This window comes from Nerophis lumbriciformis, linkage group LG10 (genome assembly GCF_033978685.3).
Source record: "Nerophis lumbriciformis linkage group LG10, RoL_Nlum_v2.1, whole genome shotgun sequence".
In the NCBI taxonomy this organism is placed as follows: domain Eukaryota; kingdom Metazoa; phylum Chordata; class Actinopteri; order Syngnathiformes; family Syngnathidae; genus Nerophis; species Nerophis lumbriciformis.
Genome location: NC_084557.2, coordinates 52,148,012 through 52,168,317, shown reverse-complemented (window position 1 = coordinate 52,168,317; position 20,306 = coordinate 52,148,012). Strand labels below are relative to the sequence as shown.

Genomic DNA, 20,306 nt, shown 5'->3' with positions numbered 1-20,306 from the left:
CAAGCTCTGGCACTGATCATACAGGGAGCGGACTGCCACAATCAGACAGTCCGATACCCCGTACTCTCTGAGCACTCCCCACAGGACTTCCCGAGGGACACGATCGAATGCCTTCTCCAAGTCCACAAAACACATGTAGACTGGTTGGGCAAACTCCCATGCACCCTCAAGGACCCTGCCGAGAGTATAGAGCTGGTCCACAGTTCCACGACCAGGACGAAAACCACACTGTTCCTCCTGAATCCGAGGTTCGACTATCCGGCGTAGCCTCCTCTCCAGTACACCTGAATAGACCTTACCGGGAAGGCTGAGGAGTGTGATCCCACGATAGTTAGAACACACCCTCCGGTTCCCCTTCTTATAATTTTTCAAATTATTTTTTTAAACCTTTTTAACATCGAAACTGTAGCCGCCAATATAATGGGCAGTGGTGTTTCCAAATTTCCGTAAGTCTTGAACGATAGAAAGTGTTCCAATTAGGGTTGTACGGTGGTAGTATAGTAGCGCGATACTAATGAATCATATTAGGTACTATACCCCCTCTAAAAAGTACCGGTAATCTCAGGAAATATGTCCCTGAACACATGAGGACTTTGAATATGACCAATGTATGATCCTGTAACGACTTGGTATCGGATTGATACCCAAATTTGTGGTATCATCCAAAACTAATGTCAAGTATCAAAGAAGAGAAGAATAAGTGATTATTACATTTGAACAGAAGTGTAGATAGAACATGTTGAAACAGAGAATAAGCAGATTTTAACAGCAAATGAACAAGTAGATTAATAATTCATTTTCTACCACTTGTCCTTAATAATGTGTAGAAAATAATAGGTGTATAAATGACACAATATGTTACTGCATACGTCAGCAGACTAATTAGGAGTCTTTGTTTGTTTACTTACTACTAAAAGACAAGTTGTCTAGTATGTTCACTATTTTATTTAAGGACAAACTTGCAATAAGAAACATATGTTTCATGTACCGTAAGATTTTTTTGTTAAAATAAATCAAATCAAATCAACTTTATTTATAGAGCACATTTAAAATTTACCACAGGGGTAGCCAAAGTGCTGTACAATGAGCAGGTTAAAAGATAAAACGAGTACCGAGCAAACACAACACAACACAAACAGAACGCGATAAAAAAAAAAATGATTAAAATAGAATTAATAAAAACATAAAAACATAAAAACAGGATCACAGCAGGTGTATTATGGGGCGCCATTGCAGGATGGATATCACTCAGTGTTAAAAGCCATGGAATAAAAGTATGTTTTTAAGAGAGATTTAAAAACAGGAAGAGAGGAGGCTTGTCTAACACTCAGGGGTAGGTCGTTCCAGAGCTTGGGAGCAGCAACGGCGAAAGCTCTGTCACCTCTAAGCTTCAGCCTTGTGTCAGGGACCGTCAACAGCAGCTGATCGGCTGATCTTAAGGATCGGGTGGGGCAGTAAGGCTGAAGGAGGTCGGAGAGATAGGTTGGCGCGAGGTTGTTTAGACATTTAAAAACAAATAAAAGGAGTTTAAAATGTATTCGGTAACGCACAGGGAGCCAGTGAAGGGACGCTAAAATAGGGGTGATGTGCTCACGTCTGCGGGTCTGTGTTAGCAGACGAGCAGCAGAGTTCTGCACGAGCTGCAGGCGGGCGAGGGAGGCCTGGCTAATGCCAACATACAGGGCATTACAATAATCAAGACGAGTCGAGATAAAGGCGTGGATTAATTTCTCAAGATCATGTCTTGATAGAAGCGGTTTCACTTTCGCTATTTGGCGTAATTGATAAAAGCTTTTTTGAACGACGCTGCTGATTTGTTTTTCGAATTTAAAATCTGAGTCAAACTTTACCCCCAGGTTTGTGACAGAGTCGCTGAGATACGGGGTCAGAGTGCCGAGGTCAACGTTGGGGGAGGGAGAGCGACTTGGACCGAACAACATAACTTCTGTTTTATCTTCATTTAGGCTCAGGAAGTTAGCTGAAAGCCAGACTTTGATGTCGTGCAGGCAGTCAATAAGACGTTGAACCGTGTTATTTTGTGCCATGGGAAAATAAATCTGGCAATCATCGGCATAAAAATGAAATGCAATACTGTACTTCCTAAAAATAGAACCAAGGGGGAGAAGGTAAAGCGCAAATAAAATTGGGGCAAGGATTGAGCCCTGGGGGACCCCATGTGGTAAAGGAGCTGTGGACGACATAAAACTGTCTACTTTTACACAAAAACTCCTGTCGGTTAGGTACGACCGGAACCAGTTGAGGGCGGCGCCCTTAATGCCCACACAGTTCTCAAGACGAGTGATTAAGGTGGCGTGGTCGACGGTGTGGAACGCAGCAGACAGATCTAAAAGCACCAGGACAACATATTTACCAGAATCAGTGGACAGGAGGATATCGTTAAAAACTTTTAGAAGCGCTGACTCTGTGCTGTGGAGGGCTTTAAAACCGGACTGGAACAGCTCAGTGATACCATTATCCTCTAAGAAGGGCAACAACTGACTGTAGACAACCTTCTCTAATATTTTGGAAATGTATGGAAGATTAGAGGTAGGTCTGAAGTTAGAGAGGAGAGAGGGGGGTCGAGGCTGGGTTTTTTAAGTAGAGGTCGTACCACTGCATGTTTAAACTCTACTGGAACTATTCCAGAAGAGAGGCTAAAATAAAGCCAATAATGCAATTTTTTGTGGTCCCTTTTATTTAGAAAAGTATCGAAAAGTACCGAAAAGTATCGAAATACATTTGGGTACCGGTACCAAAATATTGGTATCGGGACAACTATTGTTCCAATGGTTGGAATCTGTGCTTTTTAGTGATATACGTCTTATCAAGGTAATCATAAGGACTATGTCATAGCAGCTCCAGGCAAACGTGACACGAAGTAGAGTGGGCAGGGTTTATTTACAGAGCAGCCAGGGTTTATTCACAGAGCAGCCAGGGTTTATTTACAGAGCAGCCATTATGAGACGTGAAGGACTGGCATGGAAGCAGATTCCTACAACAAAGTTGTGCAGAAAAGTGATATGTGGGTGTTTTTTGTAGCCTTCACATTAATGTTTTGCTGTGTTTGTTTTTGTTTTGTGTTTAACTTGATTGTAAAACATGCCAATCCAAGAGGTGGTCTGAAAAGTAAAAGAAGAGCTAATATCCTAACATTCAGTGTTTTAATTAGTTAACGCAATAATAACGCGTTAACCATATATATATATATACATATATATATATACATATGTTGCTGCTTCTTGATCTTAGCGCTGCTTTCGATACCGTCGATCATAACATTTTATTAGAGCGTATCAAAACACGTATTGGTATGTCAGACTTAGCCTTGTCGTGGTTTAACTCTTATCTTACTGACAGGATGCAATGCGTCTCCCATAACAATGTGACCTCGGACTATGTTAAGGTAACGTGCGGAGTCCCCCAAGGTTCGGTTCTTGGCCCTGCACTCTTTAGTATTTACATGCTGCCGCTAGGCGACATCATACGCAAATACGGTGTTAGCTTTCATTGCTATGCTGATGACACCCAACTCTACATGCCCCTAAAGCTGACCAACACGCCGGATTGTAGTCAGCTGGAGGCGTGTCTTAATGAAATTAAACAATGGATGTCCGCTAACTTCTTGCAACTCAACACTAAGAAAACGGAAATGCTGATTATCGGTCCTGCTAAACACCGACATTTATTTGATAATACCACCTTAACATTTGACAACCAAACAATTACACAAAGCGACTCAGTAAAGAATCTGGGTATTATCTTCCACCCAACTCTCTCCTTTGAGTCACACATTAAGAGTGTTACTAAAACGGCCTTCTTTCATCTCCGTAATATCGCTAAAATTCGTTCCATTTTGTCCACTAGCGACGCTGAGATCATTATTCATGCGTTCGTTACGTCTCGTCTCGATTACTGTAACGTATTATTTTCGGGTCTCCCTATGTCTAGCATTAAAAGATTACAGTTGGTACAAAATGCGGCTGCTAGACTTTTGACAAGAACAAGAAAGTTTGATCATATTACGCCTATACTGGCTCACCTGCACTGGCTTCCTGTGCACTTAAGATGCGACTTTAAGGTTTTACTACTTACGTATAAAATACTACACGGTCTAGCTCCAGCCTATCTTGCCGATTGTATTGTACCATATGTCCCGGCAAGAAATCTGCGTTCAAAGAACTCCGGCTTATTAGTGATTCCCAGAGCCCAAAAAAAGTCTGCGGGCTGTAGAGCGTTTTCTATTGGGGCTCCAGTACTATGGAATGCCCTCCCGGTAACAGTTAGAGATGCTACCTCAGTAGAAACATTTAAGTCCCATCTCAAAACTCATTTGTATACTCTAGCCTTTGAATAGCCCCCCTTTTTTAGACCAGTTGATCTGCCGTTTCTTTTCTTTTCTCCTCTGCTCCCCCCTATCCCTTGTGGAAGGGGAGACACACAGATCCGGTGGCCATGGATGGGGTGCTGGCTGTCCGGGGTCGGGACCCGGGGTGGACCGCTCGCCTGTATATCGGTTGGGAACATCTCTGCGCTGCTGACCCGTCTCCGCTCGGGATGGTTTCCTGCTGACCCCACTGTGGACTGGACTCTTACTGTTATGCTGGATCCACTATGGACTGGACTCTCACAATATTATGTTAGACCCACTCGACATCCATTGCATTCGGTCTCCCTAGAGGGGGGGGGTTACCCACATATGCGGTCCTCTCCAAGGTTTCTCATAGTCATTCACATCGACGTCCCACTGGGGTGAGTTTTTCCTTGCCCTTATGTGGGCTATACCGAGGATGTCGTTGTGGCTTGTGCAGCCCTTTGAGACACTTGTGATTTAGGGCTATATAAATAAACATTGATTGATTGATTGATTGATATGTTCTTTTAACTGCAATATTTTTTATTAAGAGCGAGTAACGTTTTTGACCTTCGGCTTGTTCCGTAGCTTGGAGAAATGTGTGATGGTGTCCCGTTACTGCTGAGCCACAAGCTTGAAAACACCTCGCAGATCTGCACAAAGAAAGGGGGACCTCGTGGAAATCTCAGATCCAAAGCCACGGCAAGTCATTCTCCAGTGAGACAAGACAATTTCACCTTCAATCGCCGTGAGACGACATCATTAAAGCAAATTCTATCTTCAATCGCCGTGAGACGACATCATTGGAGCAAATTTTTATCTTCAATCGCCGTGAGACGAATACCTCAATTTCAAATGTCACATTAGCCATCTGTTAAACAAATGATCCAAATATGTTGGCCTGTTCTTTCACCTTTGTCATTATCTTCCTCTTTATGCTCTACTCACACTATATAAAACTCTCTTTGAAGCACATCTAAACTACTGTAATGTCATCTGGTGTAACACCTTCCCTACCTACCTCCACAAATTAGAATCCATGCAAAAGAAAATGATACGGGCCCTGTCATGGTCCAAGTTTAATGCCCCCACTCCACATCTATTCCATAATTATCATCTCTTAAGACTGACAGAGTTCAATATTTATCAAAATGCTTGTTTAACCTATCAAGTCATTTACAGGCTGAATTTAAGGCTCTGTAGCTTGGTTCCTATCTACCATCCCCAGCATGCCCACAACACTCCTAACTTAGATTTGATATCAGGGAAACATTGTTTACTGGATTGTACCGCTCCAAGTGTTGTATGCAGGGGACCAAAGATTTGGAACCGGCTTAATGAGAGCCTCAAGATGCTGTATCCATTCTCCAACTTCAAAAATAAACTGAAAACTTATCTATTAACCACCTATATTTAATGCCTCATGTGGGGTAGACTACTGTTGGGTTTTGCATGGTTGAATGAATGTATGTATGCTTGCTTTAGTACTATTATCTTGTGTTAATCATATAGCGTGGTTTTTTATTTATTTTTTTGTTAGTTTTTTTTGTTTTTGTTTTTTGTTGTTGTGCTTGCTACCTTGTTTCATCATTCCATGTATACAGGTAAAAGCCAGTAAATTAGAATATTTTGAAAAACTTGATTTATTTCAGTAATTGCATTCAAAAGGTGTAACTTGTACATTATATTTATTCATTGCACACAGACTGATGCATTCAAATGCTTATTTCATTTAATTTTGATGATTTGAAGTGGCAACAAATGAAAATCCAAAATTCCGTGTGTCACAAAATTAGAATATTACTTAAGGCTAATACAAAAAGGGGATTTTTAGAAATGTTGGCCAACTGAAAAGTATGAAAATGAAAAATATGAGCATGTACAATACTCAATACTTAGTTGGAACTCCTTTTGCCTCAATTACTGCGTTAATGCGGCGTGGCATGGAGTCGATGAGTTTCTGGCACTGCTCAGGTGTTATGAGAGCCCAGGTTGCCCTGATAGTGGCCTTCAACTCTTCTGCGTTTTTGGGTCTGGCATTCTGCATCTTCCTTTTCACAATACCCCACAGATTTTCTATGGGGCTAAGGTCAGGGGAGTTGGCGGGCCAATTTAGAACAGAAATACCATGGTCCGTAAACCAGGCACGGGTAGATTCTGCGCTGTGTGCAGGCGCCAAGTCCTGTTGGAACTTGAAATCTCCATCTCCATAGAGCAGGTCAGCAGCAGGAAGCATGAAGTGCTCTAAAACTTGCTGGTAGACGGCTGCGTTGACCCTGGATCTCAGGAAACAGAGTGGACCGACACCAGCAGATGACATGGCACCCCAAACCATCACCCAACCATGCAAATTTTGCATTTCCTTTGGAAATCGAGGTCCCAGAGTCTGGAGGAAGACAGGAAAGGCACAGGATCCACGTCGCCTGAAGTCTAGTGTAAAGTTTCCACCATCAGTGATGGTTTGGGGTGCCATGTCATCTGCTGGTGTCGGTCCACTCTGTTTCCTGAGATCCAGGGTCAACGCAGCCGTCTACCAGCAAGTTTTAGAGCACTTCATGCTTCCTGCTGCTGACCCGCTCTATGGAGATGGAGATTTCAAGTTCCAACAGGACTTGGCGCCTACACACAGCGCAAAATCTACCCGTGCCTGGTTTACGGACCATGGTATTTCTGTTCTAAATTGGCCCGCCAACTCCCCTGACCTTAGCCCCATAGAAAATCTGTGGGGTATTGTGAAAAGGAAGATGCAGAATGCCAGACCCAAAAACGCAGAAGAGTTGAAGGCCACTATCAGAGCAACCTGGGCTCTCATAACACCTGAGCAGTGCCAGAAACTCATCGACTCCATGCCACGCCGCATTAACGCAGTAATTGAGGCAAAAGGAGCTCCAACCAAGTATTGAGTATTGTACATGCTCATATTTTTCATTTTCATACTTTTCAGTTGGCCAACATTTCTAAAAATCCCTTTTTTGTATTAGCCTTAAGTAATATTCTAATTTTGTGACACACGGAATTTTGGATTTTCATTTGTTGCCACTTCAAATCATCAAAATTTAATGAAATAAACATTTGAATGCATCAGTCTGTGTGCAATGAATAAATATAATGTACAAGTTACACCTTTTGAATGCAGTTACTGAAATAAATCAAGTTTTTCAAAATATTCTAATTTACTGGCTTTTACCTGTATATATATATATTTTAGTAGTGTGCTGCTGACATATGCAGTAAAATATTGTGTCATTTTGGACTGGAGTCAGGGGAGGTGGCTCGGGCATCCAGAATGCTCTACCTAGTGAATTGTTCCAGGCATGCCCAACCGGAAGAAGACACCTACAGTAGGACATACTGAAGAGGGCAAGGGAACGCCTCAGTGTTCCCCCACTGGAACTAAAAGAAAGAGCTGGAAAGTAGAAAGTTAAGGCTGCCGCTGTGACCCAAAGACAGCGGAATAGATGGAGCAGCTGTCTCTTCTGTTACTGTACATAATACTTGAAATGCCTCTGACACTGCCTGACACACAATAATGCATTGGTAAAACTATGTCAATTGTCATTACTTTTTATTCAAAGCGCTTATTCTGTTAGGGTCATAGCAAACAAGGAGAAAATAAGAAGAGAACATTTAAAGCAAATAGAGATGTAAGGCTACTATACTTGGTGAAATGAGTATAAAGGTGACTATATTGGCGTTTAGAGGGCTCTAATGAAGTCAACAAAAAAAAGTATTTAGAGGAACAGTTTTTTAATGTTTCAACTATGAAATATTGTATTTATTAATAATGTCCCTACTTTGTAGAAATGTGTTTATTGCTGTCATGTCCAGTCCCAATTAGGCATGATAAGCGAGGGACGCATGTGGGTTTCTAGCAAGCCTCTAACACGGCTTTTCAACTTGAGTAGGATCACACGCTGTCCGTAGGGCCCCGCCATCCATCCATGGGAGAAGAGGCGTAACATGTAACATGTCAATCGGGAACCTTCATATGAAATTCTATCCCCATCTTACTTCTCCTTTATTCCATTTCACAATAACATGAGATCAAAAGTCTAGCATGCAAAATGCAGACTACACTCTGATTTGAATTCAATCTCATGTACAAAACAAATATTTCACATGGGATTCATTTGACAATAAATGTATGAACTTACCCTGTAATAATCTGTGCTGTAAATGTCTCTTGACATGCCAAAGTCTCCTATTTCGCCCCCGATGTTGCGTGGACATCGGGGGCGGTACCTCTGGATTGGCAGACCGGGGTGGTGGTTCCTCTCTTTAAAAAGGGGAACCGGAGGGTGTGTTCTAACTATCGTGGGATCACACTCCTCAGCCTTCCCGGTAAGGTCTATTCAGGTGTACTGGAGAGGAGGCTACGCCGGATAGTCGAACCTCGGATTCAGGAGGAACAGTGTGGTTTTCGTCCTGGTCGTGGAACTGTGGACCAGCTCTATACTCTCGGCAGGGTCCTTGAGGGTGCATGGGAGTTTGCCCAACCAGTCTACATGTGTTTTGTGGACTTGGAGAAGGCATTCGACCGTGTCCCTCGGGAAATCCTGTGGGGAGTGCTCGGAGAGTATGGGGTATTGGACTGTCTGATTGTGGCGGTCCGCTCCCTGTATGCTCAGTGCCAGAGCTTGGTCCGCATTGCCGGCAGTAAGTCGGACACGTTTCCAGTGAGGGTTGGACTCCGCCAAGGCTGCCCTTTGTCACCCATTCTGTTCATAACTTTTATGGACAGAAATTCTAGGCGCAGTCAAGGCGTTGAGGGGATCTGGTTTGGTGGCTGCAGGATTAGGTCTCTGCTTTTTGCAGATGATGTGGTCCTGATGGCTTCATCTGGCCAGGATCTTCAGCTCTCACTGGATCGGTTCGCAGCCGAGTGTGAAGCGACTTGGACGAGAATCAGCACCTCCAAGTCCGAGTCCATGGTTCTCGCCCGGAAAAGGGTGGAGTGCCATCTCCGGGTTGGGGAGGAGATCTTGCCCCAAGTGGAGGAGTTCAAGTACCTCGGAGTCTTGTTCACGAGTGAGGGAAGAGTGGATCGTGAGATCGACAGGCGGATCGGTGCGGCGTCTTCAGTAATGCGGACGCTGTATCGATCCGTTGTGGTGAAGAAGGAGCTGAGCCGGAAGGCAAAGCTCTCAATTTACCGGTCGATATACGTTCCCATCCTCACCTATGGTCATGAGCTTTGGGTCATGACCGAAAGGACAAGATCACGGGTACAAGCGGCCGAAATGAGTTTCCTCCGCCGGGTGTCGGGGCTCTCCCTTAGAGATAGGGTGAGAAGCTCTGTCATCCGGGGGGAGCTCAAAGTAAAGCCGCTGCTCCTCCACATGGAGAGGAGCCAGATGAGGTGGTTCGGGCATCTGGTCAGGATGCCACCCGAACGCCTCCCTAGGGAGGTGTTTAGGGCACGTCCGACCGGTAGGAGGCCGCGGGGAAGACCCAGGACACGTTGGGAAGACTATGTCTCCCGGCTGGCCTGGGAACGCCACAGGAAGAGCTGGACGAAGTGGCTGGGGAGAGGGAAGTCTGGGCTTCCCTGCTTAGGCTGCTGCCCCCGCGACCCGACCTCGGATAAGCGGAAGAAGATGGATGGATGGATGGAATAACATGAGATCAAAAGTCTAGCATGCAAAATGCAGACTACACTCTGATTTGAATTCAATCTCATGTACAAAACAAATATTTCACATGGGATTCATTTGACAATAAATGTATGAACTTACCCTGTAATAATCTGTGCTGTAAATGTCTCTTGACATGCCAAAGTCTCCTATTTTCACCTGTAGGCCATTCCCCACCAGACAGTTTCTTGTAGCCAAATCTCGATGCACAAAGTGTTGCGATGCAAGGTAGATAATTCCTGCTGCGATTTGACTGGCGATGTGAAGCTTCTGGGACAGACCCAACTCCCCATTAGTCTGCAGGGGCTGTCCTTCCACCAGGATCATGGCATCTGGCCCATGGGCTCTAAGGACAATTGGAGTTCATTTGGAAATGATTAAATGATTAGATTAAATGATAAGATAGCCTACAGCACCGCCCGCAACCCCAAAAGGGACAAGCGGTAGGAAATGGATGGATGGATAGTTATTAGAAGGGCTGGGCATTATAGCCATTATTTCAAAATCAATTAAATTTTGATTCATAACCTTCTAATTCGATAATCACAATTTGATTCAATCCCATCTACACCTACGTGTAAATATTGAAAGTGTCTTCAATCTGTTAAAGTAAAATTGTACAAAACCCAAAACCAGTGAAGTTGGCAAGTTGTCCATCCATCCATTTTCTACCGCTTATTCCCTTCGGGGTAGCTGGAGCCTATCTCAGCTACAATCGGGCGGGAGGCGGGGTACACCCTGGACAAGTGGCCACCTCATCACAGGGCCAACACAGATAGACAGTCAACATTCACACACTAGGGACCATTTAGTGTTGCTTTGGAGGTGGGAGGGGCCTATCCCCAGGTGCATGTCTTTGGAGGTGGGAGGAAGCCGGAGTACCCGGAGGGAACCCACGCAGTCACGGGGAGAACATGCAAACTCCACACAGAAAGATCCCGAGCCCGGGATTGAACTCAGAATACAATGATTTGCAAATCCTTTTCAACCTATATTCAATTGAATAGACTGCAAAGACAAGATATTTAACGTTCAAACTGGTAAACTTTGTTATTTTTTGCAAATATTAGCTCATTTGGAATCTGATGCCAGCAGCATGTTTCAAAAAAGCTGGCACAAGTGGCAAAAAAAGACTGAGAAAGTTGAGGAATGCTCATCAAAGACTTATTTGGAACATCCCACAGGTGAACAGGCTAATTGGGAACAGGTGGGTGCCATGATTGGGTATAAAAGCAGCTTCCATGAAATGCTCAGTCATTCACAAACAAGGACGGGGCGAGGGTCACCACTTTGTCAACAAATGCCTGAGCAAATTGTTTAAGAACAACATTTCTCAAGCAGCTATTGCAAGGAATTTAGGGATTTTACAATCTACGGTCCGTAATATCATGAAAAGCTGGAGAAATCACTGCACGTAAGCATCAAGACCCAAAACCAACATTGAATGCCCGGGACCTTTGATCCCTCAGGCGGTACTGCATCAAAAAGCGACATCAGTGTGTAAAGGATATCACCACATAGGCTCAGGAACACTTCAGAAAACCACTGTCAGTAACTACAGTTCATCGCTACATCTGTAAGTTCAAGTTAAAACTCCACTATGCAAAGCGAAAGCCATTTTTCAACAACACCCAGCACCAGCATCTAGACCAGACCTGACCAACCTAAGTCAATGAGCATTAACTGATGAAGCCTACTTGATGAGAGGATAATAGCCTTGTAAGACAAACAGAACAGTTCATTTTGCGATCGATTGAATGCCCTGAGAATAAAGTTCAAGTTAAAGAACCCATGATTGTCATGACCTGATGAATGAGAACATTCATTGTTATTCAATTATTACAAATTGCAATATTATGCCTTGTGAAATGATATTGCAAAATTTAAAAGAAATCGATTCATAATCGATTAAATCAATTATTTTACCCATCCCTAATTATCAGTGTCAACAATTGAGCTTTATCTCTTTACATTATGCCTTTTTGCTCTCTTTTTTTGTCTTTTCATTTCCCCAGCAGGTCACAAAAAGTCTTTGGAGTGCATGATATGACTACACTTCATTGAGCTACTGCAAATCTCCACAAATATTGACCTTGTTAGCATCTTTCATCACGAGCAAACAATGTCATTGAAGAGAGAGACTGACCTTGAAACTAGCGTCTACGTGCAACAGACTGCTTTACAGGAAGAAGCCGATTTTTCTGCATATTTCTCAGGAATAGAATATTTCACTTGAAATGATTTACAGGTAAAAGCCAGTAAATTAGAATATTTTGAAAAACTTGATTTATTTCAGTAATTGCATTCAAAAGGTGTAACTTGTACATTATATTTATTCATTGCACACAGACTGATGCATTCAAATGTTTATTTCATTTAATTTTGATGATTTGAAGTGGCAACAAATGAAAATCCCAAATTCCGTGTGTCACAAAATTAGAATATTACTTAAGGCTAATACAAAAAAGGGATTTTTAGAAATGTTGGCCAACTGAAAAGTATGAAAATGAAAAATATGAGCATGTACAATACTCAATACTTGGTTGGAGCTCCTTTTGCCTCAATTACTGCGTTAATGCGGCGTGGCATGGAGTCGATGAGTTTCTGGCACTGCTCAGGTGTTATGAGAGCCCAGGTTGCTCTGATAGTGGCCTTCAACTCTTCTGCGTTTTTGGGTCTGGCATTCTGCATCTTCCTTTTCACAATACCCCACAGATTTTCTATGGGGCTAAGGTCAGGGGAGTTGGCGGGCCAATTTAGAACAGAAATACCATGGTCCGTAAACCAGGCACGGGTAGATTTTGCGCTGTGTGCAGGCGCCAAGTCCTGTTGGAACTTGAAATCTCCATCTCCATAGAGCAGGTCAGCAGCAGGAAGCATGAAGTGCTCTAAAACTTGCTGGTAGACGGCTGCGTTGACCCTGGATCTCAGGAAACAGAGTGGACCGACACCCGCAGATGACATGGCACCCCAAACCATCACCCAACCATGCAAATGTTGCATTTCCTTTGGAAATCGAGGTCCCAGAGTCTGGAGGAAGACAGGAGAGGCACAGGATCCACGTTGCCTGAAGTCTAGTGTAAAGTTTCCACCATCAGTGATGGTTTGGGGTGCCATGTCATCTGCTGGTGTCGGTCCACTCTGTTTCCTGAGATCCAGGGTCAACGCAGCCGTCTACCAGCAAGTTTTAGAGCACTTCATGCTTCCTGCTGCTGACCTGCTCTATGGAGATGGAGATTTCAAGTTCCAACAGGACTTGGCGCCTGCACACAGCGCAAAATCTACCCGTGCCTGGTTTACGGACCATGGTATTTCTGTTCTAAATTGGCCCGCCAACTCCCCTGACCTTAGCCCCATAGAAAATCTGTGGGGTATTGTGAAAAGGAAGATGCAGAATGCCAGACCCAAAAACGCAGAAGAGTTGAAGGCCACTATCAGAGCAACCTGGGCTCTCATAACACCTGAGCAGTGCCAGAAACTCATCGACTCTATGCCACGCCGCATTAACGCAGTAATTGAGGCAAAAGGAGCTCCAACCAAGTATTGAGTATTGTACATGCTCATATTTTTCATTTTCATACTTTTCAGTTGGCCAACATTTCTAAAAATCCCTTTTTTGTATTAGCCTTAAGTAATATTCTAATTTGGTGACACACGGAATTTTGGATTTTCATTTGTTGCCACTTCAAATCATCAAAATTAAATGAAATAAACATTTGAATGCATCAGTCTGTGTGCAATGAATAAATATAATGTACAAGTTACACCTTTTGAATGCAATTACTGAAATAAATCAAGTTTTTCAAAATATTCTAATTTACTGGCTTTTACCTGTATGTCTGGAAGTCACTGATGCTTCAGTACAACATCTACCAATGTATCTCTACTTTTGTTTTTAAACTCACCTGAGAAATTTATTCAGATCCCCATGTTTCATATACTCGAAGACCATGATGAGTGGATCTCCTTCAGCGCATACTCCATAAAACTTGACGATATGTTCATGTTGGAGATTGGTCAGCAGTTCAGCTTCCCGTTGGAAGTCTTGCCTGGCTGATAGCATGGAATCTTTCAGAGTCTGGAGAGGAACAAAGAAGACAATAAATGACAAAAGGCTGATATTGACACAACAGTCGTATTGCGTGTATGCGTTCGCTTCATTCCACTTGCATATGCTGAAGTTGGCCAACCAACACTACACACTGACCAAATATCAACCACGGACCATTGAAATGCTTTATTTCAAACATTCTTGGAGTGGAAGAATGTCCCGCAAGGATTTTGCAATGTCAAAATTGTGCCATTTCATAAAATGTTGAACCAATCCCTGCAACTCATGCATGGCCTTGCAACTTCGTACCCTGAAAACTTCATATTTTCACCAATCAGCGTCATTTTCATCAACACAATTTGTTTCTCAGTGACGCCCCAAAGCGCATGACAACTGTCTAATCTACAGTGTAATTAATTACAGTTACTCGTTACTTTACCAAAAAAGTAATATTTATTAACAGAAATATGATTTAATAAATGTAATTAATTACTCAGGAAAGTAATAATGCGTTAATTAAAAAAAACCTGTCAAATATCTTGTTTCATGAGAGCAAAGTGTGTGTGTGTGTGTGCGTGTGCCTTTAAAAGGTGGTGTCTGTTGCCAATACACGTGTGACATCAGTGAGAGCGCAATTTAGCAAAGCTAAATTTCAGCAATTTAGCTTAGCAGCGGCAGTTTGCCAGCAGTGAAGGCAGCCACCTTGAACTTTTTCACTGGATTGTTAGCGCTAGTCAATAAAGAGATTGAATGTGCTTTGATGACTGTAGTGTCCTTGTCAGTGTTGTACGATTGCAAGTTTGTCACTTCAGTCATTGATTTGTTGCTAATTATTCCCTCAAAGTAGTATGTGTTGTTGTTTGCTGTGTGATGTTCCATCCATCCATCCATCCATCTTCTTCCGCTTATCCGAGGTCGGGTCGCGGGGGCAGCAGCCTAAGCAGGGAAGCCCAGACTTCCCTCTCCCCAGCCACTTCGTCCAGCTCCTCCCGGGGGATCCCGAGGCGTTCCCAGGCCAGCCGAGAGAGATAGTCTTCCCAGCGTGTCCTGGGTCTTCCCCGTGGCCTCCTACCGGTCGGACGTGCCCGAAACACCTTCCTAGGGAGGCGTTCGGGTGGCATCTTGACCAGATGCCCGAACCACCTCATCTGGCTCCTCTCGATGTGGAGGAGCAGCGGCTTTACTTTGAGCTCCCCCCGAATGACAGAGCTTCTCACCCTATCTCTAAGGGAGAGCCCCGCCACCCGGCGGAGGAAACTCATTTCGGCCGCTTGTACCCGTGATCTTGTCCTTTCGGTCATGACCCAAAGCTCATGACCATAGGTGAGGATGGGAACGTAGATCGACCGGTAAATCGAGAGCTTTGCCTTCCGGCTCAGCTCCTTCTTCACCACAACGGATCGATACAGCGTCCGCATTACTGAAGACGCCGCACCGATCCGCCTGTCGATCTCACGATCCACTCTTCCCCCACTTGTGAACAAGACTCTGAGGCACTTGAACTCCTCCACTTGGGGCAAGATCTCCTCCCCAACCCGGAGATGGCACTCCACCCTTTTCCGGGAGAGACCCATGGACTCGGACTTGGAGGTGCTGATTCCCATCCCAGTCGCTTCACACTCGGCTGCGAACCGATCCAGCGAGAGCTGAAGATCTTGGCCGGAGGAAGCCATCAGGACCACATCATCTGCAAATAGCAGTGACCTAATCCTGCAGCCACCAAACCAGATCCCCTCAACGCCCTGACTGCGCCTAGAAATTCTGTCCATAAAGGTTATGAACAGAATCGGTGACAAAGGGCAGCCTTGGCGGAGTCCAACCCTCACTGGAAACGTGTCCGACTTACTGCCGGCAATGCGGACCAAGCTCTGACACTGATCATACAGGGAGCGAACTGCCACAATAAGACAGTCCGTTACCCCATACTCTCTGAGCACTCCCCACAGGACTTCCCGGGGTACACGGTCCAATGCCTTCTCCAAGTCCACAAAGCACATGTCGACTGGTTGGGCAAACTCCCATGCACCCTCAAGGACCCTGCCGAGAGTATAGAGCTGGTCCACAGTTCCACGACCAGGACGAAAACCACACTGTTCCTCCTGAATCCGAGGTTCGACTATCCGGCGTGGCCTCCTCTCCAGTACACCTGAATAGACCTTACCGGGAAGGTTGCCTCTTTCCATTCGACATCAACTTCATTTTAGTTTGCTGCTAGTTGTTACTTTCATTAGTAAAAATATATTTCATGCATTGAACTTCTGACGCTTGTTGACATACAACATCAACATTAAAGTAGCGTATATTAAACATCTCGCTAACGGCGTTATAATGGACATACCGTATTTTCCGCACTATAAGGCGCACCTAAAAACCACAAACTTTCTCAAAAGCTGACAGTGCGCCTTATAACCCGGTGCGCTTTATATATGGATAAATATTAAGATTCATTTTCATAAAGTTTAGGTCTCGCAACTACGGTAAACAGCCGCCATCTTTTTTCCCCGTAGAAGAAGCGCGCGGTGCATGCTGGGATATGTGACGTTTCATTTCCATTTGTGTGTTTATGTAAAGACCCCAAAATGGCTCCTATTAAGTGTGTTGTCTGTCTAATTATAAATAATGCAGACGAGGCGTGTTAACTGAGTTCTCAACGTTTACTCACAGCGTGCTCATAACCACATTCTGCCAGCATACAACGCTTCTCAGGGCTACCGCGCATGCTCGTAACTATCGTTGCATGCTGGGTAGTGTAGTTGTTATATTTGCTAGCTCATAACAGCACATTGAGAGACACGCTTACGCGCTTAATTCAATACTCGCCGTCATTCCGGGTGGATTGACAAAAGACCTCCAGCCGCTAGATATTGGTGTCAACAGGGCATTCGAAGCTAGACTGCTAACTGCGTGGGAACAATGGATGACAGAAGGCGAACACACCTTCACTAAGACGAGGAGGCAGCGCCAGACGACGCCAACATCTGCCAGTGGATCGTAAATTTGCCCAACTTTTCACTTCGGACACCGAAGACGAAGGATTTACGAATGAAGAATAACTTCAGAAAGTGAGCGCTATGTTTATTTTGTGTGTTGTGACATTAACGTTCGAGCAACATTATGTTGCTATTGCTCTGCACTATTTTGAATTTTACTATGTTTGTGATTGCACATTTGCGTACATTTTGGGAGTGAACAGAGTTGTTAGAACGCTGGTTTTTAATATATTATTAAAGTTTGACTGACCTATCTGACTGTTTTTTTGACATTCCCTTTAGCGCAGCGTAGGCGCGGCTTATAGTCCGGGGCGGCTTATTGGTGGACAAAGTTATGAAATATGTAATTCATTGAAGGTGCGGCTAATAATCCGGTGCGCCTTATAGTGCGGAAAATACGGTACAAGTAGTTTGATTACTTGTTACTAGTAAAAGTAACAGCGTTAACACCGCTATCATATAATGCTGTTATTTGGAAGCCTGCCTCTTTCACACCAGCTGTAACCTGCATCTTAGTAGTATTTGTCATCACCAAACTTGGATGAGTTGAACTCGCCAATGCTAATCAATAGCATGTATATAGCACATCCATTGAAAATTAGCAAAGGGCAACTGCAAGTGAAGTCGTTCTATCGGACATGCTAGCGTTGTTGCTTCCTACAAAAGTGCTGAATTTGGTACAGATTCCTATCAGCTACCAATTTATAACAATAACTACAGGAGGAGAAACACAGATAACAAAAATGTATACAGAAGACTATGTACTGTATCAATCCATCTGGTGTTCCATGCTAGAGTTCACCTGCTCAGGTAAGGATGCCTTTGAGAAAGGTGAGGGACCAGCCCAGAAATAGAAGGGAGTCAGTAACACACTTTGCTGTCATGGACTAAGATCCTGCAGTGCCTGCAAGGTCCAACTGCTCAAGAAGACACATGCACATGCTCTGAAGTTGGCCAATCATGACCCAGACAAGGTTTGGGAGAATGTGATGAGGTCACACGAGCGCGGATTGGAGCTCAATATGTTTGGAGGCAGAGTACAGTATTATATGTTCTATTAAACGTTTTAAATGTTCATCTTGTTTTCAAAATTACATAATATATGCACTGCATATACTACATATATATATATATTTATTTTTATTTAGGGACACCCTGTTAAACATATTGTTAGGAAACTAAGTATCTAATCAAGGGTCTGCAACGCTCCAGAGCCGCGGGTTGCAGACCCTAGAGCTAAACAAACAAAAGATTTATTTGGGAGACCTTCCATTTGTATTTTTGTAGCACACACACATATTCTTACCTTTACAGCCACAAGCATTTTGTCCTTAGTGGGGCTCAGATTGTAACATTCAGCAAGGAAGACTTTGCCAAATGCTCCTTCTCCAAGCTCCCTCTGTAAAATAATGTCCCTCCGTTTTATATGGTGAACAACTGAAAGAGAGAGAGAGAGAAAATATCTACTATTGATAGGGTTAAGGTTATGGGGTAAAGGTCTTAACCCCGGATTTCCACTGTATGCTTAAACTCTACAGAAATATACACAGAGTTTATATTTATGCTGTTGCCCGGCACGACGGATTAATTTAGATCAAATCTGCTTGTGTGGGACAAGACGTCATGCATAAACACAACATAAATCATTCATTTTACTTTGTGTTCAAGACGGATCGCATTTTACACTTTGAAATGTTTTAATGGGCAAGGACAGAGCTGAAGTCAACATGTCAAAGGTTTTCAGATCTAACATCACCTCGTTCACACAAATGGATGAGGACGTGCTGATATTAGAAGGCCCAAAATCAAAGAATCATCTATCCATCCATCCATCTTCTTCCACTTATCCGAGGTCGGGTCGCAGGGGCAGCAGCCCAAGCAGGGAAGTACAGACTACCCTCGCCCCAGCCACTTCGTCCAGCTCTTCCCGGGGAATCCCGAGGCATTCCCAGGCCAGCCGGGAGACATAGTCTTCCCAACGTGCCCTGGGTCTTCCCCGTGGCCTCCTACCGGTCGGACGTGCCCTAAACACCTCCCTAAGGAGGCGTTCGGGTGGCATCCCGAACCACCTTATCTGGCTCCTCTAAATGTGGAAGAGCAGCGAGCTCCCCCCGGATGGCAGAGCTTCTCACCCTATCTCTAAGGGAGAGCTCCGCCACCCGGCGGAGGAAACGTATTTCGGCCGCTTGTACCCATGATCTTGTCCTTTCAGTCATAACCCAAAGCTCATGACCATAGGTGAGGATGGGAACGTAGATCGACCGGTAAATTGAGAGCTTTGCCTTCCGGGCGAGAACCATGGGCTCGGACTTGGAGGTGCTGATTCTCATCCCAGTCGCTTCACACTCAGCTGCGAACCTATCCAGTGAGAGCTGAAGATCCTGGCCAGATGAAGCCATCAGGACCACATCATCTGCAAAAAGCAGAGACCTAATCCTGCAGCCACCAAACCGGATCCCCTCAACGCCTTGACTGCGCCTAGAAATTCTGTGCATAAAAGTTATGAACAGAATGGGTGACAAAGGGCAGCCTTGGCGGAGTCCAAACCTCACTGGAAACGTGTCCGACTTACTGCCGGCAATGCGGACCAAGCTCTGACACTGGTCGTACAGGGAGCGGACCGCCACAATCAGACAGTCCGATACCCCATACTCTCTGAGCACTCCCCACAGGACTTCCCGAGGGACACGGTCGAATGCCTTCTCCAAGTCCACAAAGCACATGTCGACTGGTTGGGCAAACTCCCATGCACCCTCAAGGATCCTGCCGAGAGTATAGAGCTGGTCCACAGTTCCACGACCAGGACGAAAACCACACTGTTCCTCCTGAATCCGAGGTCCGACTATCCGGCGTAGCCTCCTCTCCAGTACACCTGAATAGACCTTACCGGGAAGGCTGAGGAGTGTGATCCCACGATAGTTAGAACAAACCCTCCGGTGTCAACCAAGACAGCCCTACAGCATCCAGAGCCTTAAGGAACTCCGGGCAGATCTCATCTACTCCCGGGGCCTTGCCAGCGAGGAGCTTTTTAACTACCTCAGCAACCTCAACCCCATAAATAGGAGAGCCCACCACAGATTCCCAGGCACTGCTTCCTCATAGGAAGACGTGTTGGTGGGATTGAGGAGGTCTTCGAAGTATTCCCTCCACCGATCCACAACATCCGCAGTCGAGGTCAGCAGAACACCATCCTCACCATACACGGTGTAGATAGTGCACTGCTTCCCCTTCCTGAGGCGGCGGATGGTGGTCCAGAATCGCTTCGAAGCCGTCCGAAAGTC

At 44.6% G+C, this 20,306-nt stretch overlaps 1 protein-coding gene across 4 annotated transcripts in view; it reads right to left on the bottom strand.

Moving 5' to 3' along the window:
- LOC133612219 (NT-3 growth factor receptor-like) overlaps positions 1-20,306 on the bottom strand; it is a 127,957-nt gene that overhangs the window by 13,252 nt on the left and 94,399 nt on the right. For all 4 annotated transcript variants that reach the window (XM_061969439.1, XM_061969438.1, XM_061969437.1 and 1 more), the window contains 3 exons: positions 18,332-18,462; positions 13,890-14,062; positions 10,087-10,330 (listed from right to left, as the gene is read on the bottom strand). In XM_061969439.1, the coding sequence (XP_061825423.1) occupies positions 10,087-10,330; positions 13,890-14,062; positions 18,332-18,462 (548 nt within the window). The remainder of the gene's footprint in view (positions 1-10,086; positions 10,331-13,889; positions 14,063-18,331; positions 18,463-20,306) is intronic.